General features: G+C 51.6%; 1 protein-coding gene across 5 annotated transcripts; it reads left to right on the top strand.

Annotated features, from left to right (window-relative positions):
• The first annotated feature begins 3,875 nt into the window (after nucleotides 1–3,875).
• Nucleotides 3,876–16,075, top strand: MFSD2A (MFSD2 lysolipid transporter A, lysophospholipid). Of its 5 annotated transcripts, none has more exons than XM_068964774.1 (14): nucleotides 3,876–3,962; nucleotides 5,427–5,558; nucleotides 7,141–7,265; nucleotides 11,139–11,262; nucleotides 11,372–11,450; nucleotides 11,816–11,958; nucleotides 12,420–12,510; nucleotides 12,629–12,750; nucleotides 12,955–13,038; nucleotides 13,791–13,874; nucleotides 13,969–14,081; nucleotides 14,527–14,670; nucleotides 14,761–14,937; nucleotides 16,012–16,075. In XM_068964774.1, the coding sequence occupies exons 1-14, from the start codon at nucleotides 3,876–3,878 to the stop codon at nucleotides 16,073–16,075; spliced, it is 1,569 nt and encodes a 522-aa protein (XP_068820875.1). The 5 variants fall into 5 exon arrangements, with proteins under 5 accessions (XP_068820875.1, XP_068820877.1, XP_068820874.1 ...); XM_068964776.1 differs by having other exon boundaries at nucleotides 3,876–3,968; nucleotides 5,535–5,558; XM_068964773.1 differs by having other exon boundaries at nucleotides 3,876–3,968.
• Nucleotides 16,076–20,730: the final 4,655 nt, after the last annotated feature.

The following is a 20,730-nucleotide window of genomic DNA, read 5'->3' as shown; positions in this document are numbered from 1 at the left end:
GTTGCTCCACAGCAAGTGGAATCTTCCCGGATCAGGGATTGAACCCATGTCCCCTACTTTAGCAGGTGGATTCTTAACCACTGAACCACCAGGGATTTCTGCTTAAGTTCTTACTAAAGGCGAAACACTGTTCTACGGACCCTACTTAATCCTCATGACTACACTGTGAGATATACAGAATTATTATCCTCATTTGACAGGTGAGAAAAGTGAGGCTCAAAGAGATTTTGTAATTTGCCCAGGAGTAAACTGTATGGTCAGAAAGATCCCCTGGAGAAGGAAACGGCAACCCACTGCAGTATATTTGCCTGGAAAATCTCACAGAGAAGCCCAGTGGGTTAGTCTATGGGGGTGCAAGAGTCCAGGACAACTGAACGACTGAGCTCGTACACACGCACAAACTGTATGGTAGAGATAGTCTATGAAGCCAGTGACCTGTCCTTCGAATCTTTGCATTTAACTCAGCTCCTGTCTCCAGAGAAGCTCAGGGGACCCAGCAGCGTTCCCCAAAGGCCCTCAGGGGAGTACAGTAGGGTGTGAAGAAGCCCTTCAGGCTGGGCATGGCGCACTGTGAGGGCACAGACAAGTGGAAAGCAACAAGGGAGCTCTGAAATGTATTTGCCCTTGGCTGTGAGACTAGGCTACATCTAGAAAAGGTCAAGGATGGCCACAAGGGTAGTTTCATCACTGAGTGGGCAAGCTGCCTTTCTGCTCTTCAGAGAGAAGCCCTTGTTCTCACTACTATCCTAGATGAAAAGAATGTTGCTGTGAAGAAAGGGTCCAGGTCTCTGCTCCAGGTTCCTGAGGCTAATGGAGCTGATAAAGTTGCCTTTTGCCCATCTTGGACTGGAGCCTCAGCAAAGCCCCTTGGGCTCCAGGCCTGGTGGTGAGGGGGAAAGAGGGGAGGAATGAGAGCAGCCAAGATGGCCATGCAGGCACGTGGTCAGGACTGTGTGTAGCTGGAGGACATTTCTAAGCGACAAATTTATATCCAAGCACGTGGTCAGAAAAAGGGGCTTGACTCTGGGCGTGTAAAACCGGTCCCTGCTTTCCCTCCCTTAGCCTCAGATTCATCAACTACTCACTGATGTTATGAGGAAATGAGATAGTATATACATAAAGCACTTAGCACCGTGCTTGCCCAGCAATGATTGGGAGCTGCTGTAATTAGCTGGGCCCTAATTCAGTCAGTGGTGAAGAGTGTCTCTAGTGGAGCGTTGTGGGACTCTGTCCTGATCAACAGACCAGATGGTATAGTTGATGTGGAGAGGAGCAGCCTGTATCTAAAATTAGAGAGGGAGTAGGACTTGCTCCATTGGTCCGGTAGCTGGGATTCTACCTTCCAATGTAGGGGGCGCAGGCTCGATTCCTGACAGGGGAACTAGGGTCCTGCATGCCACATGCTGCAGCGAAAATTTAAAAAACAAAACAAAAACAGAAAAATAAACCGAAAGGGGGAGGAAACAGGAGGCAATAGAACCAGCACTGAAAACAATTTCAACAAGCGGAAATAAGCAAGAAGACACTGTTGTCCTGTGAGCTTCATGAAGGGGGAGACACTACACAAAGCAGAGGGTCGGGGAGAGACCTGACTTGACCCCAGTTCCAGTGAAAAGGATCTGAATAATTTAATTGACCACAACCTGATGGGAAATAGTCATGGGAGAGAAAGACTCCGAAGCCCAGCAGTCTTAGGCTGCATTAACAATGTGTCGTGTCCAGACTGCGGGAAATAATAGGCCTATTGTTCTCACTTGGTCAGGCCATATCTGGAATCTTACACTGCTACACTTTCAGACTGGAATCGGGCCAAGAGAGGGGAGGGGACCAGCCCAGCCTCGGCTCCCAGGCATTTGTGCTAAGCACTTCCCCTGCATTTTCTGGTTTCATACTCAAAACAGGTAGTCATTTAATATCTCTACCTTATAAATGTAGAGTTAACTGGGTTGCCCAGGATCAATCACACAGCTGGTAAATGAAGGAGCCTGGGGCTTTTCTGAACGGGCTCCCCTTGTGCTGTCCCTCAGGGAGACTGAGCAGGCATCATTGAATACATATTTAAGTTCCTACTATGAATCAGGCCCCCAGCTAGTCAGTGGGGATACAGGAGTGAAAAAGATGTGATTTTCACCTTCTGAGAGCTCAAGGTTTGACTGGGGTCTAAATCACGTCTGATGCAGGGTAATCCCCTAGAGCTGAGGATGTTAGGGCTGTGGACTCAAGCCCAGAGAGGGGCAGAGATACAACAGTGTCACACAGCTCACGGCAGAGCCATGGGGGCCAGTCCAGGCCCTTTGCACCAATTCAGCTGCCTCACCTTGGCTCTCAGCAGTGGCCAAGATGCGGATTTTCTAGGGCAGATGAGGAAGCTTGGTGTGGCCATCACGGGGCCGCGAGACCTTATCTCTCCTGCTGGCAATAAGATTTTATGAAAGAAAAAAGAAGCCTGACACAGCAACCACAGGCACAGGATTGAGCGGCCTTTGAGTAATCACTTCACTGGTCAGTGCCAACTGGCACCCTCCTGGCCTCTTGAGTGTCTGGGAAGCCAGGAGTGATGGTGACACAAGGGACACACTGGTGGTAAAAGACTGTTTTCTGACATCTGTCTGGCCTCCCATCTTCTTTCTTTTTCTTTTGGCCAGACCCCAAGGCTTTGCAGGATCTTAATTCTCCACCAGTGATGGAGCGCCCTCAGAGTCCTAACCTCTGAACCGCCAGGGAATTCCCCTCCCACCTTCTTTCAAGGAGCAGATTATTCAGCACTCTTTCAAATCTTTCCTTGACTGTTTCAACTCAGGGCTTCCTATATCCCAGGGCTTCTTGTTGGGGAGACAGGTTCAGCCTTCTCATTTTTGCTGAGAGGGATAGCGCGGTGCTACGAAGAGGGAAGGCTTTGAAATGGGGCAAAACCTAGCCCTGGCTCTGCCACATCACAGCTATTTCACTTGTCTGAGTTTTCCTCCCCTTAGTTGCAAAACGGAGATAATAATAGCACCACCCTCACAGGGTGGTTAAAGGGCTGAAGGAGGTCATGTCAAGCCTGGAGGAAGTTCTCCATAAAACGCTGCTGTTACTATCATTGTGTGCTAATGGCTGTGGTCTCCACTCCTTTCCACAAAGTGGGGGTTTCTGCCCGAGGCGACGCGTTGCCTCTGTTGCCTGGCTACCTCAGCTTGTCTTACTTCCCTATCATGAGGACCCCAAAGATGCTACTGTCCGTAAGAAGAAATAGTCCATCTTGGGGAAAGAGAGGGGCGTCGGTTAGGAAAGTGCCAGCGCTATATACTCCAGGTTTAGAGCAGAAGGAGACTCGACTTGATTCCAGACGTTAAAGGGGGGCAGTGGGCTTTGGAGCCCCTACTTTTCCTGGACCTGCGGGTCCGAAGTCATGAGGTGTAGATCTCGCTCTGGGAGAACTCACTCTGGGGGTCCGTGGGCAGGTCACTTTTAGCCTTGGGCTTCAGTTTCCTCGTGCGTGTCAGGTGGGTCTCCAGGCCTTCCCCCGAGGTTCCGCGGAGCAAGCGCAGCCGGATACGGGTTCCGGACTAGAGAACGTGGCTGGATGGCACCAGCTAGCTGGCCGGGTGGTTTGGGCAGGCGGGAGGACCGGCGGGCTCCAGGATTGGCTGGAGGCGGGGTAGCAAAGCTCCGGGATTGGCCAGATCAGAGAGGGCTGGACGAACCTTTAAGAGGCGCGGGGGGCGTGCAGGGGAGTGAGTGCTTCGCCCAGCCGCCTGCCGGCTTAACTTCTGTACGGCGACCGAAGTGGCGGCGGCGGCTACAACTACAACGCGAGCCCGGGCGGAGCGGAGGCCCGCGGAGCAGAGGAGCATCCCGGCCTCCCGGTCCCCGGGCGGCGTGGCCCGCGGGTCATGGCCAAAGGAGAGGGCGCCGAGAGCGGCTCTGCCGCGGGACTTCTGCCCACCGGCATCCTCCAAGCCGGTGAACGCCCGGTCCAGGTGAAGGTGAGGTCCCCGCAACCCTAGGTGGAGGGTCTGGGATGAGGGGCCAGGATGAGATGGGGGCGTCGCGGGATAAGCCTGGTTCTGGGACACACTGGGCTAAGCCGGGGACAGAAGAACTCAGAGGTAGGAGAGAGCTCTGGGGGTGCCCTGGAGGCAGGGAGTGATGGAAAAGGTTTGTAGGCGCCAGGCCCCCCTTTTGCCCACCCCAGCTCTGGGCATTTCTGGAGAGCAGCCTTACAGGCAGCTCCACGTGGTACCCGGCTCTGACTAGCAGGTTTCCGTTCCTCTGTGATCAGCCGCTAAAGTTTGCTGCCCCAAACGGCAGGGAGACCCCAGAAATCTGGGAAACCCACCTTGGTCCCCCGACTCTCATCTGCCTACGCCCCACCCCCACATCCTACGCTAGCTTCTCAACTCTTCGGCGAGGGCGGATCAAGTTCATTCATAAAACAAGAGCTCTGCTCTTAAAGGAGCCGCATCCGGTAGGCTCTGTGTGAGTGTAGGTATCGGCCCGCGCGTACACTTTGCGCTTTGCCTGTCTTGACTTTCGGCCCCATTCCCAGCTCTCTGGACGAAATGAAGGACCCAGTGACACCAGGCGGCCCCAGAGAGGGATCCCAGGCAATATATCTGCCTGGGAGGAGACTGCCTTTTCATTTTAATTTTATTAACCGATCTTTGGAAGGAGCCTGGGTAAGCAATTAATGCTGCTGCAATGTATGAGTAATCTACTTTCCCTGGGCAACCTTAACCTCCCTAGTGCCCCACCCAGAGAGGGCCCAACCCAGCACCTAGAGGCCTTCCTACCTTACTATCCCCAGTCCTCACAACAAGATCCCCTGGGCACTGGGGGAGGGGGACAGGGAGAGGGAGGGTAGGACATCTCCTGGGTTTGCCTGAAGTTCTGGCTGCCTCCAGGGGCCAGGGAGGCTCTGGGACAGATGGAAGGAACAGCTGTGCCTACAACCAACTGGGCTGGGTCCGTAAAGATCTCTAGAGCTCTCACCCAGTAGGCAGGTGGGTTCTACCCTCTGAACCATGGCGGGAGCCGGGCCTGGGCTTATGCAGCTTTTGGCAGCAAGAGGATTTTCAGGTTGTGGCAGTTGGTGCCAGGTGGGGACAGGTTCACTGCTGGAGCATACTCCCCCTTCAACTTGGAAAGAAACATGACTGAGGCCTTGGGGGGAGTCATTAAGGGATGGTGCACTGATTAAGGCTCTGGGGTTGGGGTGAGGTGGCTTAGGGGCTACTTCTTCAGTATGAATTCGCCTTTTCCAGATTTTTAAAAACAGAAGACCTCTCTTTTCTTGTGAGAAGTGAGCTCTCCCTGGGTGGTAACAGGGCAAGGCAGACTTATCCTTCCTGGCAGAGTTGGTTAGAGGGATGGTCCTGGCTCTGGAAAGTTCTAGAATGTGGGCCAGTCTCGTGGGTCTCTTCATTCTTTCCTCTTATTCCCAGAAGGAACCAAAGAAGAAAAAACAGTTGTCCATTTGCAACAAACTTTGCTATGCAGTTGGGGGAGCCCCATACCAGGTGACGGGATGTGCCCTGGGGTTCTTCCTGCAGATCTACCTGTTGGATGTAGCTCAGGTGAGTGAGCTGAACTCCCTAGGGTTCCTCCATCATCCCAAGGTGGGAGAGACTACGGACTCTAGGCTAGGGTTTTTTTCCTCAACTGGGAAATGGGACTAGGCACCCCTGCACTTCTGCCTCTCAGGGTCACAGTGGATTAGAAATAAGGCTTTGGAGAATATCCAGAAGGGGAGTCTCTCAGCCCCAGGAGTCTTACTTAGCTGGCAAGGTCAGGCAACTCCTCCTTGCCTGGCAAGAGCAACAGAGCCTGGAGGGGTAGGCAATGGTGTGAGAGAATAAAGCCCGCTGTGACGTTCTTAGAAGAGACTGGCACACCATGTCCCCAGCTGGACGGCAGTCAGCTGGCTTGGCTCAGGGGTTGGTGGATGTTGTCAGGCCTGTGGACGAGGTGCATCCCACCTTCACCTAAGGAGCAGAGGCATGCGAGTGGACAGAGGGGGCCTCACAGGGTACTTAGGGTGTCACAGGGCTCCTCAGCCAGCAGCCTGGCATCCTGAGAATTCACCTTGTCTGGTGCGAGAGTAGGAGGCCAGACTGCCAAGGCTTTCAGGGTGCACACACTGGCTGCCTTTTGCATGTAACTTCTGACTTTGCAAACAAGGCATCTTAGTGGTGTTTACTTACAGATGGCAAACCCTGAGCCCCAGAAAGGACAAATGACTCCCTTTAAGTGGCTAGTTTTCAAGCAGCTCCCATGCCCTGGGTCCTAAGTTGGGTGCAAACATGACTAACCCCCTGTCAAAACGTAAAAAGTTAGAAAAGTCAGATGAGGAAAGTCCTCTCCATCTTCTTGGAGTGATAGTAATAGTGATAGTTATAGCAGAGCCTTGATGAATGAAGAAGAGTCCAGAAAAATTGTCTGTAAGCCGAGAAGTTCTGGAGGCAGAGGTATAACTTTACTGGGTAGTGATAGTGACAGCCTACTTTCTTGACATTTTTTACTGGGTAGTGATAGTGACAGCCTACTTTCTTGACATTTTTTCTATTTAATCCTTTTTCCACATCCAAGATAGAGCTCGACCCTGTAAGACAGGGATCATAATACCATTATACAGATGGGAAAACTGAGGGCCACTGTGGTGACCCAGCAAGTGCTGTCTCTGCACTGGGTCTTAGTTACACTTAGCTGCAGCATGTGGGATCTTATTCTCCCTCCAGGAATCAAACCTGGGCCCCCTGCATTGTGAGCATAGAGTGTTAGCCACTAGACCACTAGGGAAGTCCCTCAGATGCTTGTTCTGGCATCAGGTGGTTAGGGGCTTGTGAGAGGGAGACAAAGAAATGCAATCTGGATTCATTCTAATTGATGAGTTTCCCAGGGCAGTGGAGGGGAGGACAGAAGGGGGCGGATCTGGCAAAGTTTCTCAGGAGACACACAGTACCACTGCTAATGGGGAACTGTTGTTGTCATTATTAATAAGGCAAGTGATGATGCTTGAGGCCTGGGTAGGAGCAGTACAGGGTCCTAATGGCCTGGCTGAAGTGAGGAGGGAGCCCTGCTTTTGCCTATCAGTGAGGGTTGAGGTTGCCCGTCAGATGAAGGAAGAGGGAGTCATCTTTTTCCTGTTACTCATCCCAGGTGGATCCTTTCTCTGCTTCCATCATCCTGTTCGTGGGCCGAGCTTGGGATGCCATCACAGACCCCCTGGTGGGCTTCTGCATTAGCAAATCTCCCTGGACCCGTCTGGGCCGCCTCATGCCCTGGTGAGTAGAAGATGCTCCTTCAGGGTGGTAGAAGGCGGGGCCTCTGGTTTGTCATAGACTGGGAGGTGAGAAGAAGGGATGATGGCAAAAGCCTCAGCAGGGCTTTAGCTGGCCCAGTCATGGGCACTGAAACTCTTGCCAGTTCAGGCTGGTCTAGCTGTTAGACTGAGCAGATCCCCCTGTCTCAGGCCCCATTCCTCCCCAAGGTCCTTTCCCTTCCATGAAACTGGAATTCTAACCTCTTCCACTCCATCACTTCCTATAGTGGTTGAAAGGTTACACTCTGGAGCCAGCCTGCCTCAGTTTTAATACCAACTTGACCACTTATAGCTGTACCACCTTGGCCAAGACATTTAACACCTCAGCCTCAAGTTCCTTCATCTGCACAGTGGAGATAATAATTATGTCTTCCTCACTGGGTTGTGGTGAAAATTAAATTTTGTAATATATAATGTACTTGGCTTCCCTGGTGGCTCAGACACTAAAGAATCTGCCTGCAGTGCGGGAGATATGGGTTCGATCCCTGGGTTGGAAAGAGCCTCTGGAGAAGGGAATGGCAACCCACTCCAGTATTCTTGCCTGGGGAATTCCATGGACAGAGGAACCTGGTGAGCCACCGTCCATAGGTTTGCAAAGAGTCGGACGTGGCTGAGTGACTAATACACCCACAGAGCATATAATGTACTTAGAACAGTGCCTGACACATATTAAGTAATATATAACTGGGCACCCCTGCAGAGTGGCTCCTGGAGGTGGGGTACGGGTGGATGATAAAACCGAGATTGGGAGTGCATAACCTCTGGCTTCTTGGACCCTGAGAACAACGTTTTCCTTTGATACAAAGCCTACACTCCTCAGCTTCAGACTGTGGGGCAGAGTTGGGGGAGGTGGTGCCACAGATCAGACGGCAAAGGCAGGCACAAGGGACAGGCGAACAGGCCGGAGCTCTGGTTCCCTCCAGGACATCCTGCTTGGTGGTTGGGGGGAGGAGGACATACCCCTTTCATCTCTGGCCCATCCAGGCTCAAGTGGGCGCCTTCCTGCCCCAGGGGCGCGCATACCTGGTCTCCGGCCTTCAAGGCCTTCAAAGCTCTTCCCACAGTCCCTGCCCCCCCACCACAGCTTCCTTTCCCACGAGGCCCCCCTCCCTCCGAAATCCCGCCAGCCCCTGGCGAAGGCCCAGGTTGAGGCCTTTGATCCAGGCTTCGGGGCCAGGGGACAGGAGAGCCTGCCTTACCTGCGCAGGATGCTGGGGCTCCCAGGGAGCCGGCCCCAGGGGCCCTGTACCCGCCTGTACCCGCAGCCCCTTGTACCCGCCTCCCTGGCAGCCGGTGGGGGGCGGGGCCCTGCTGCCACATCTCCTCATGAGGCACAGCCAATGGCAGGCAGCCGCTCGGGCCAGCCCGAGGCAGCAGTAACCCGGGTTACTTTCAGTCACATTTGGTTCCTCAGCTTCCTCAGCGCGGCCGATGGGAGTATTTTGGCGAGGGCTGCCAGAGGAGCCCTTGTTCTGGGAGGACTGGGGAGGGGAGGGGAGGGGAGGGGTGGGGTGGGGCGAGGCAGGGGGCGGGGAGGAAGCCCTCCCTGTGGGAGGTAGGATCTGAGGCCACCTTGCCTGCCTGGGCAGGTGTGGCAGCCGGCTTGGTGAAGTAGCTGAGGGCCCTTCGGGCTGGTTTCTGATTTGATGCATGTCTCTGGACGTGTCCTCAGCTGTCTGGGTGGGACCTCCTGGCAGTATCTCTCTGAGTGGTCCCCCACCCCCGTCTGAGTGCGTCCCGAAGGCTGCCATGAATACACGTGACCCAACTCTCCGTCCATACCTGTTAGGAGCTGGGAGCCCTTCTCCTTCCAGTGTAAGAAGAGGCTGGGCCTTCCAGGGGTTCCTGAGCCCTGGGACGCCCCTCTCCTCCTAGGCCTCAGATCAGCCCCTGCCCTCAGTCATTTACGTCTTCCTTTTCAGACCAGGAAGACTTTGGCAAACACTTTCCTGGAGTTCCCAAGGCTGTCCAGTGAGGGGCAGGGTGTCGGCAGGGCCACGTGGGAAATGCGGCAGGGCTGGACCTGAGGTCGGAGTCCCAGCCCAGGGCTTTGCAGCTCCTGAAGTCTCCTGCTGTGCTTTCCTGGCGTGATAATCACAGCACGCACTGTGTCCCAAGCTCTGTTCTACATTTTAATATTAACTACTTCAACCCAGTGACGCAGAGCCCAAGTCCTTACAATGGCCTGTAGAGCCCTGGTATCCCATTTCCTCTCCAAGCTCATCTCCTAATTCCATTTTCCATACTCCGGCCCCCTGACCTCCTTGCTACTCCCCAGACCTGCTGGGGCACATTTCCGGCCTGAGCACCCTTGCCTCGCAAGCTCTGCAAGGCCAACTCCCTCTCATCTTGGCACAGAGGTCACCTTCTCTATGAGGGCAACTTTGGCCACTTGGCTATGGATTGTATCCCTATACTCTTAATCCCCTTCAGCCTGCTTTCTATTTTCCACAGCACTTAATTACTATCTAATACGTTATGTAGCTTTTGTGTATGTGTGGATAAAATACACTAGTTAAAAATTTGTAAATTGACCATTTTAGCCATTTTCAAGTGTACAATCCAGTGGCATTAAGTATGGCCACACTGTTGCACGACCATCTCCAGAACTTTTTCCAAACTGAAACTCTGTACCCATTAAACATTAGCTCTTCATTCCTTCTTCCCCTCTACTGCCTGGCAACCAACTGTCTTCTGTCTGTGAATCTGACTCATACCAGATTTGTCTTTCTGTGTTACTTCTGGGTTTATATTGTAGCATGTCTCAGAATTTCATCCCTTTTTAAGGCTGGATAGTACCTATCTTATGTTTATTTTTTTGTTTGCCAACGAGCGTGGAATGTCATGAGGGCAGTGACTTGTCTGTTTTGTTTCCTGATACATTAGAATAGCGCTCAGCTCAGCGTTAGCTCTTGAATATTTCTTGAGTAAATGTTGAAGGTGAGGTAGGTGTTCTTACTACTCTCATTTTACAGATGAGAAAATGAGTCTCAGAGAAGTTAAATAACTTGCCCAAGACCAAGGTATTCATCGTTAGTGGTAGAGCCAGAACTGGATCCCTGAATTGCGGTCCCTTCTTCTAACCACGGGTCTTGGTTCTCAGCTGCCTTTCTTTTTTTCTTTTTGAAGATTTTATTTATTTTATGTTTGGCAGCACTGGGTCTTGGGTGTTGCACACAGGCGTTCTCCAGCTGCAGTGAACAGGGACCTCTCTCTAGCTGCAGTTCCTGGGCTTCTCACGGTGGTGGGCTTGCTTCTCTTGTTGCGGAGCACAGGCTCAGTAGTGGGCCATGGGTTCTGTTGCTCTGCGGCATGTGGGATCTTTCTGGACCATGGGATTCACATGTGGGGAGGCAGACCTTTGCCATCCCCAACCCCACTTATGGTTATTTCACGGGGCCCAGTCCTCCCTTGTGGCCGCCCCAGAAGGAAATCTTCCCCCGGAGTTGGCCTCCCTTCACCCTGTGTGTACACACAATGGTGAGAACCCCAGCACTGGGGCTGCTCCTTCTCCCCAAAGTCTCAGCCTCCATTCTCATCCCCCAGCCCATAGAAAACCCCTGTCTCTAGAGCCTTAACCCCTGGGGAGAGGCAGTCAAGACTCAGGAGGGTCTGACCTGCTGCTCCATGCTCGGGACTGTAGGCCAGAACCCTGTCTCAGTCTGCCCTTCCAGGGTTGGCCATTAGTACCTTCCAGAGACCCTGGGGTGGGTGGATCCAGAGGGAGGAATTTCCTTCCCACCGGGCACCTTCTGGGGCTGCTGAAGAGTCCAGGCCAGGCCCGAATCCTGGGGTTTTGGCATCCAGCCCCCACTCAGACTCTCCCCTTCCTCAGGATCACCTTCTCCACACCCCTGGCCATCATCGCCTACTTCCTCATCTGGTTCGTGCCCGACTTCCACCAGGGCCAGACCCTGTGGTACTTGCTTTTCTACTGCCTCTTTGAAACACTGGTCACGGTGAGTGTGGGCAGCGGGAAGGAAGTCCCTGGGGCCTCCGGGGTTGGTGCCCAAAGCCACATCTGTCTGTCCATCGTCTGACTGGCCGAGGGCCTCTCTTCCATGCCAGTGTTTCCACGTTCCCTACTCAGCTCTCACCATGTTCATCAGCACGGAGCAGAGTGAGCGCGATTCTGCCACTGCCTATCGTAAGTTTCCCCAGCCCACTGATCCCACCCACCAGGGACCCAGGGTCCGCCACTCCTTGACTCTCCTCCCATGTTTCCTCCCTTATGGGCTCAGCTCTCTGCTCTTGGGAGAAGGTGTGGAACCATACTAAAAAATAACTGATTGTTCTCTTGAGACCAGAGAGGTACAAGGACCAGGCAGAGGTCACACAGCAAGGCCACAAGTTTAAGCCAAGATGCCATCTATCCTACCACCCTATAACCATTCCATCTGGAGCTGTTTCCATCTCTTGGGGCTAGAGCTTCTGGGGCTTCTAGCCATCTGACCTTCCCGGGGGCCCACAAGCCTTGCGGCCCTTCCAAAGGACTTCTTTTTTTCTGCTCAGGGATGACCGTGGAGGTATTAGGTACAGTGCTGGGCACAGCAATCCAGGGGCAGATCGTGGGCCAAGCAGATTCGCCTTGTATCCCGGATGGCAATGCTTCTACAGTCAATCGCACGCAGAGCTCCACTTCGATCAAAGAAACAGTGAGTCCTTGGCAGAGCAGGGATGGGGGAAGATGAGGAATGATGGGGTGGTTTGCAGTTATCCTCAGAATAGTAATAATGGCTAGTGTTGGTAATTTGTTGGGCATTTGTTACATACAGTTTTAATATGCCCACTTTGCAGATAAGGCAACTGATGCACTGAGAGGCTAAATAATTTGTCCAATGTAATATAGCTAGTGAGTTGCAGAAACTAGCTTTCGGAAGATTTGAACTGTGGGCTTTCAGACTCCACATCCTGGCCTCCTTAGAGTTTTGTTCATCTGGGCTTGTTCCAGCCTTGGGAAGCAGCAGTAGGCCCAGGATAACTTTCCCATTTCACAGGTGGAGACAGAGAGGCCCCCAGAGAAGGGACTGATCCAGGGTCATTGAGTAGAGCTCCTGGGCGCTGGGATGGAATGAGACTGACTGTGTCCCTGTGTGATCTTTACCTGCTTTAACAGCAAAATGCATACCTGCTGGCGGCAGGAGTCATCGCCTCCATCTATGTCATCTGTGCGGTCATCCTGACCCTGGGCGTGCGGGAACAGAGAGGTGAGGGGTCCCAGGGAGGGGTGCAGGCCCCACTGTGGGCCAGTTTTTGTCCCTCTGCCTGGGCTTCAGACTCTGGGAGGGGCCTCTGCTCCTGCTCACTGTCCCCTCTGGCCCCCAGAATCCTACGAGACTCAGCAGACCAAGCAGATGCCCTTCTTTCGGGGCCTCCGGCTGGTCATGAGCCATGGGCCGTACATCAAGCTCATCGCCGGCTTCCTCTTCACCTCCTTGGCTTTCATGGTGAGTGGGGCTCTGATACGCTCAGCCTGATGAAGGAGTGCAATAGGGGATGGCGTAGGCCTTAGAATGGGACAGGGCCTGAGGGACAGGTGGAATGGGGGTGGGGTGAGCAGAGGTCCCCTGAGCACGCAGAGTCTTCGAGGCTTAGCTCCATCATCACCTGTTTCTTTGTCTTTTTTCCTGCTACGCCGTCCTGGCCCCCAGCTGGTGGAGGGGAACTTTGCCTTGTTTTGTACCTATACCTTGGGCTTTCGGAACGAATTCCAGAATCTGCTCCTGGCAATCATGGTGCGTGTGGGGCCCCAAGGGTGGCTGAAGGGGCTTAGGCTGTGAGATGGTTCTTTGGATAGCCAGAGGATGTTTCCCAAACTGGCCCAAGATCATGAGTGATGAGGGAGGCTTCTCAGAACGTTTGGATCTGACCTACAATGGCTTAGGTAGGACTATGAAAGAAAGAGTTTGGGTACATATATCAAATCTTTATTGGGATTTCCCTGGTGGTCCAGTGGCTAAGACTCCACATTCCCAATGCAGGGGGCCTGGGTTCAATCCCTGGCCAGGGAACTAGCTCCCACATGCTGCCACTGAAGATCCTGTAACTAAGAGTTTGCATGCTGCAACTGTGGGGGAAAAAAAAAGATCCCACATGCTGCAACTCAGACCTGGTACAGCCAAATAAATATTTTTAAACTATCTTTATATTGTACACCTTGAACTAGTAACTAGTACAATGTTCTTGTCAATTATATCTCAGTAACACTGGGGAAAAAAGAAAGGATTGGGGTTAGATGTTCAAGTAGAAAGCATAGTGAAAGCAAAGACTTGGAGGCCAGAACTCGGAGTTCTGCGCTCAGAGGGCAGCAGATAAGATCAGGACTTTGTCCCAGCTCCTTGAAGAGCCATCGGCTGCCGAGGAGCAATCCAGGTGATGGCATCTGGCTGCTCCTGGTCCGGGCTAGCAGCACCTTTGGAGTCCTAGGAAGGGCAAGAGGGATTCCAGGGCTCTAACCCACTTCCTTCACCCCTTTGCCCCTCCATAGTTCTCAGCCACAGTCACCATCCCCATCTGGCAGTGGTTCCTAACCCGGTTTGGCAAAAAGACAGCTGTATACATTGGAATCTCGGTGAGTGGAACTGAAGGGGTAGGGCCTGGGCTGGCCTGGGAATTACTGCTGGGAGCCTCCCAGCTGACTCATCTGCCTACACCCACTCTCCTAGTCAGCAGTGCCATTTCTCATCTTGGTGGCCCTCATGGAGAGTAACCTGATTGTCACATACGTGGTGGCTGTGGCAGCCGGCATCAGTGTTGCAGCTGCCTTCTTACTACCGTGGTAAGTGTGTGTATATATATATATATGCGCCCACCTTGGTATGTTCCCCAGCCTCCCAGCTCCCCAGTTCAGAAACTCCTGAGGGAGAATCTGTGGGGACTTGTCTTTCTGCAGGTCCAGGTTGGGAGTGGGGCAGGTCCTCCCAGTACAACTGTACAGATTGTGAACTGCTTGAGCACACCTGGTCAGGATGGGAAATGGGGGTTCAAACCCTGTACTTGACTTGCCCAGCTGAGCAGCTACATGTGTGGCTACTTCATCTCAGAGGAAGAGGCCTTCTTTTTTGATTCACATGAAGTTGCCATGTTGTCACTGAACTGTGTGTGTATACTATAGAACCGCCAGCTCCCAGAGGAACGCTCTTATTGACCTGGACCACATGGGCTAGCGGAGGCCTGGGGTTGCTAGGTGGGAGGGTGCTCACGGCTGCCCCCACTATGTGCAGGTCCATGCTGCCCGACGTCATTGATGACTTCCACTTGAAGCAGCCCCACATCCACGGGACCGAGCCCATCTTCTTCTCCTTCTACGTCTTCTTCACCAAGTTTGCCTCTGGAGTCTCTCTGGGCATCTCCACCCTCAGTCTGGAGTGAGTGGGGTGGGGGTCTGGGTAATGCTGGGCAGGGGCAGGCCCCAGGTGCCCCCTCCTCACCACTCCCCTAACCACTGGGCCTCACAGCTTCACTGGGTACCAGACCCGTGGCTGCTCCCAGCCGGCACGTGTCAAGTTCACGCTGAAGATGCTGGTGACCGTGGCTCCCATAGTCCTCATCCTCATGGGCCTGCTGCTCTTCAAGCTGTACCCCATTGACGAGGAGAAGCGGCGGCAGAACAAGAAGGCCCTGCAGGCTCTGAGGTGAGTGGGCAAGGGATGGTTGGCGGACAGAAGGGCAGCCTGCAGTCTAAGCCCTTGAAAGGCGCCTCCTGGAGAAGCCAAGCTCGGATCTGCCTCCCACACATCTTCCCCTCCACCGCTTCTCCTCTGCCCTCCCCTTCTGCCGATGCATCACAATGGCAGTTGATTATCTTTTTTTTTTTTTTTACTATTTTACTTTTTTAAAATATTTGTTTATTTGGCTGCACCGAGTCTCTGGTGCAGCACCCAGAATCTTGGCTGCAGCATGCAGGCTGCTCTAGTCATGGCATTCAGCCTTTCTAGCTGCAGTGTGCGGGCTTAGTTGCCCCTCAGTATGTGGGATCTTAGCTCCTCAACTAGGGATCGAATTGATGAGTCTCCAGATGCCAGGAAGGGAGCTAAAGACCACATTCCCTTGTATTGGAGGGTGGATTCTTAACCACTGGACCACTGGGGAAGTCTCCTAGTTAATGTTTCTTGAGCCCTTTGCTGTCTGCTTATGCTGAGTGGTTTTACGTTTATTCATTCAACAAGTACGTATATGGGAAGCCTGTGTGTCAGGCCTTGGTCTAGTGAATGATACAAACAAAAGTCCCTGTCACCTAAGGGGGTTTACATTTTAGAGAGTGTACCCATGATCTCCTGTAGTCATCTTAATAGCCTTGGGCATCAGAGATTCCTGTGATTCTCACTCAGCAGATGAAGAAACTGAGGGTGATAAGGGGCAGACCTGGGGTTTGAGCCCCTATATTCTAACTCCAGAGCCCACACTCTTCACAGCTCTCCTGGCATGCAGGACCTCGGTGTGAAGACCAGAGAGCCGGGTGGAGTGAGTTATGCCAGCTCATCAACCCGCCCAGGCCAGGATGTAGTCCTGGAGCTTGGGGTGCCTTGAGGGCAGCAGGAACAGTGAACAAACCTAGCAGTAGTTTCTGGGCTGAGAGTGGGAGTGAACACTGTCCTGTGATTTAGACTAACCTGGCAGTCAGCTAAGCCTGCAGAGCCAAGATCCCTCGGGGAACAAGCAGGTGAGTAAGGATGCTTCCTCCAACCAGTCTCCTCTGGTTCTTGCAGGGAAGAGGCCAGCAGCTCAGGCTGCTCTGACACAGACTCTACAGAACTGGCCAGCATCCTCTAGTGCCTACTGGATGGCCCAAAGCCGCTATATACAGGGCCTGGGTCACCAGGCCACACGAGGAATCGAGGCCTGCTTGCCTGCTCCCTGAATAGCTGGTCTCCAGATGCCAGGAAGGGAGCTAAAGACTTCATAGTAAGCGACCCAGGACACCTCCTGTGCCTATCATGGGGCGGGCATCAGCCGCCGGCCTCCCTGTGACCACCCTGGGGGCCAAAACCAGGGACTGCTACTGTGAATATGCCAAGGACTGATTGGGCCTAGCCTGGAACACTAATGTAGAAACGTTGTATACAGAGACTAATTAATAACTTAATGACCATGTAAATAGCAGTGTGTATGTATGTATATGTCTGTGAGCTATTAATGTTATTAATTTTCATAAAAGCTGGAAAACTGAGCTGCCTGTTTCTGCCTTTGTTCTCAGCAACTCACTGAGCCTTTCTGTTCCAGGATGCAGAGAGTGAGAGGGAGCCAGAATGTTGTGGAGATGTAACAACAGCATTGGCTAACATTTACTAAATACCTGTCTGTACCAGGCCCAGGTGTGGAAGTGTTCCTCTCACCTTGATGGTGTTCTGACTTAATCCTGGAAACCATTGTGCTGGGTCAGGACTGTCCTCATTTTATTTTATTAGTATTTTTAAATGTTTTGGCTATGTGCCATGTGGGATCTTAGTTCCCCAACCAGGGTTAGAATCCATGCCCTCTGCAGTGGGAGCACAGTCTTAACTACTGGACCACCAGGGAAGTCCCCTGTCCCCATTTTACAGATGAGGAAACTGAGCCCACCACTATTGAGAGAAACTTGGCTAAACTCACACAGCCAATAGAGATCTAACTGGAATAACATCCCAGGTGTGTGAGACTCCGGTATCTTAACCACTACCCACTGTACCCTGAGTCTGAGAACAACCAGCTTGCTCTGCTCAGGCCTGTGTGCCCTGCTTCCCACCCTGTGCGTGCCTGAGCATGCAGGGCTGGCTCTGCAGGGGCAGATTCTGTGATTAGGACCCTGGGGGCCCGAGAGACCTGTGATTCTCTTATCACTGATGACAGTTATCGGAAGGCAAGTCTATGTGTTGGTTGAGGGGAAGGATCTCACCACTGGTGTCGGGGAGGAGGGTAGTGGGATAGGCCTAGTTTGTAGCATTTGCCTATTTCCAGAGTGTAAATATTCCCACTGTAGCCAATTTCAAGTTACCAGCAGTTGTTCTATCCTGAAAATTTCCTGAAATTTTAATAATTGGCCCTCGCAAGTTGGTAGGAGCTTGTCTTAGCAAGTCATTGCGTGTAACACACTGAGACCAAACTCCTCCTGCCAAAAAAAAAAAATCAAGAAAACAGCACTTGCAGGATTAGAGGCTGAGAGTCTAGCCCTTTATTTTATTGTTATTATTCATTTTTAAAAATTTTGTTTTCTTTTTTCATTTAGCCCTTTATTTTACGTAGATGGATAAATGAGGCCCAGAGAAGAGACATGGTTAAACTGTTTAAGCTTGGTTTCTACTTCGGGTTTGGGGTTCCATTTTTTTTTTTTTTTAATTGGAGCTCCATTTACTGGATGAAGCTGTGTATAACCACTTTTACAGGCACTGTTGCACACGCCTAATAAATATAAATTTCATTAGTCCTCATAACTTTCCCATATTACAGATCAGGAAACTGAGGTGCAGAAAAATTAGTAAGTGGAGAATCTGATACTTGAACCCAGACTATCTCACTATAGATGTGATGTGAAGTCACTCAGTCGTATCTGACTGTTTGCGACCCCATGAACTAGCCTACCAGGCTCCTCCGTCCATGGGATTTTCTAGGCAAGAGTACTGAGTGGGTTGCCATTGCCTTCTCCAGAGGATCTTCCTGACCCAGGGATCGAACCCGGGTCTCCAGCATTGCAGGCAGACGCTTTACCATCTGAGCCGTCAGGGAAGTCATCTCACTCTAGGGCCTGTGTTCTTGAACCACTGCTTTAGGCTGTTATGTGAACCTATAGTTCTGCCACCACCAAGCCAGGTCCCACTGCTGCCTTTGGAGCTGCTCTCAGGGTCAGAGGCTGCTCTGGTCCAGTCTCTACAGCTGGAGCATTCAAGGACTCCGGTTGCAAAGAGTTGCACACGACTGAGCTACTTCACTAACACCTCCCTCTCCCTCCACTCTAATCAATAAGCACCAAATCCCATCTTTAAAACAGAAATTCCCTAAACCACCCAAGTTTGCTTCTTTCCCCCTCCCTGCAATTGCTTCCCAGGTTTTATCTTCTCTCACCTGGATGATTTTACCTGTGTATTCACTGGCCTCGATTTGATCTCCTCAAACCATATCTAATTCCTTCTGCAAGCTATTTAAGATAACCAAGTAGCTCTCCAGGTTAGAAACTTCTTGAGTCCCCATTATCAGGTGGAAATGTTCTACCTGATCTTCTCAGGAACCCTTATCTCTAGCATCTTTTTAAAATGCAAATTTTAAAAAAGAGGGTTAAGTCATTTAGAACTTGACACTTGCTTGGTGGTTCAGATGATAAAGAATCTATCTGCAGTGTGGGGACCCAGGTTCCATTCTTAGGTTGGGAAGATCCCCTGGAAAGGGGACTGGCAACCCACTCCAGTATTCTTGCCTGAAGAATTCCAGGGACAGGAGGCTGGCCAACTACAGTCCGTGGGATTGCAAAGAGTTGGACACGACCGAGTGACTAACACATCTTCAGGAGGAAATCCAAGACCCCTGCCAACTTCCCAGCTCTAGGTTATATGCAGGCCACCTGCCTGGCCCTGGAACATACCTCTGACCTCTGGTACTCCAGCATGTCTTGGCTCCAGCGTGCCTCTCATAAGCTGTTCCTGCCTCCTGCATCTTTAGGGCAACTCTGGGAATCAATGCTCTCATCATGGCACCAGGCAAGGAGGGAAGGGGTGGGCTGTGTGGAGCCAAATTAATGAGCTAAGACTGTAATGAATTAATGAGCGAGGGCTTTGTCAGCTACACCCAACTCTCACTCACCGACTTCCCTGGTCTCAGTTTCCCCCAACTATACAATGAGGATTTGGAATTGAAAACCCTTGCCTCTCCAGTTTCATGTTCACAGAAAATTGCTCTCCTCAAAAACCCCTTCTGACTTTTGAGGGCATGATTTAGGAGGCGGGATAGGTGGGGAAGTGGGAAAGCAATCTGGGATCTCAGAGACGGCTTGGATCACTGGCTGCTCCACGTCTCTTCTGGACAGCTCCCACCTTGACTTCCTTCACACTTGGATCCAGCATCCCTGTAAACCCTGCCTCTCCCTCCCTCTTCACTGTCAGCCAGGCCAACCACACACCCCTCCGCAGACCCCAGGCTTTGGCTCCACCTGCTGGAAGAAAGGGGAAATACCTTTTAACATAGCAAAGAAGGACTTCCAGAGCTATCACTGACTGGCTCTAGGACTCTGTTCTTTAGTCGCTAAGTCGTGTCCAACTCTTTGCGACCCCATGGACTGCAGCACATCAGGCCTCCCTGTCCTTCACTATCTCCCAGAGTTTGCTCAAACTCATGTCCATTGAGTCAGTGATGTCATCAAACCATCTCATCCTCCATTGCCCCCTTCTGCCCTCAGTCTTTCCCAGCATCAGGGTCTATTCCAATGAGTCGGCTCTTTGTATCAGGTGACCAAAATATTAGAGCTTCAGTTTCCGCATCAGCCCTTCCAGTGAATATTCAGGGCTGATTTCCTTTAGGATTGATTGGTTTGATCTCCTTGCTGTCCAAGGGGCTCTCAAGAGTCTTCTCTAGCACCACAGTTTGAAAGCATCCTTTCTGTGCTGCTCAGCTTTCATTATGGTCCAACTCTCACGTGCATACATGACTACTGGAAAAACCATAGCTTTGACTATATGGACCTTTGTTGGCAAAGTGATGTCTCTGCTTTTTAATACACTGTCTAGGTTTGTCACGGCTTTTCTTCTCTCTCAGTCGTGTTCGACTCTTTGCAACCCTGTGGACTGTAGCTTACCAGGCTTCTCTGTCCATGGGATTCTCCAGGCAAGAATACTGGAGTGGGTTGCCATTTCCTTTTCCAGGGGATCTTCCTGACCCAGGGATCGAACCTAGATTTCCCGCATTGCAGGGAGACGCTTTTGCCTCTGAACCACCAGGGAAGCCCTTCCAAACAGCAAGTGTCTTATAATTTCATGCCTGTGGTCACTGTCCACAGTGATTCTAGGACCCTGGCTATCCATTTACATAGCAAGTATTTATAATGAGCCTACTATGTGTAATACATCGACTAGGCCCTAAGGATAGAGTGGTGAACAAAACAGAACTTTCATTCTTGGTGGGGCCAATGACAAACAAATGAACATGCACATAAAATAACTTCGGATTGCAGTAAGTGCCATGAAAGAAATAAGCAGTTTGCGCTAATAGAGGGCACTGATACAGAGGTCATTTTATTTTAAGATTTTTGAAGTGGACCATTTTAAAAGTCTTTATTGAATTTATTACAATATTGCTTCTGTTTTATCTTTGGGTTTTTTGGCCACAAGGCATGTGGGACCTTAACTCCCAGACCAGAGATCGAACCTGCACCCCCTGGATTAGAAGGTGAAATCTTAGCCACTGGACTGATAGGGAAGTCTCTATTTTATTTTAAGTTTATTTAAAACAGGTGTTCAGGAAAGAAT

The sequence above is a fragment of the Capricornis sumatraensis genome, chromosome 2 (genome assembly GCF_032405125.1).
Source record: "Capricornis sumatraensis isolate serow.1 chromosome 2, serow.2, whole genome shotgun sequence".
Classification (NCBI taxonomy): Eukaryota; Metazoa; Chordata; class Mammalia; order Artiodactyla; family Bovidae; genus Capricornis; species Capricornis sumatraensis.
The sequence above is the reverse complement of the archived record's forward strand: the minus strand, read 5'-3'. Positions and strand labels throughout refer to the sequence as shown.

Bases quoted from the DNA above. Each gene is read 5' to 3' on its own strand.
- MFSD2A (XM_068964772.1), top strand. From the start codon at position 3,876: ATGGCCAAAGGAGAGGGCGCCGAGAGCGGCTCTGCCGCGGGACTTCTG. The intron at 5,567-7,109 runs GCTGAACTCCCT...ATGAAGGAAGAG, and splicing joins GATGTAGCTCAGGTGAGTGA to GGAGTCATCTTTTTCCTGTT. The intron at 14,938-16,011 runs GTGAGTGGGCAA...TGGTTCTTGCAG, and splicing joins AAGGCCCTGCAGGCTCTGAG to GGAAGAGGCCAGCAGCTCAG.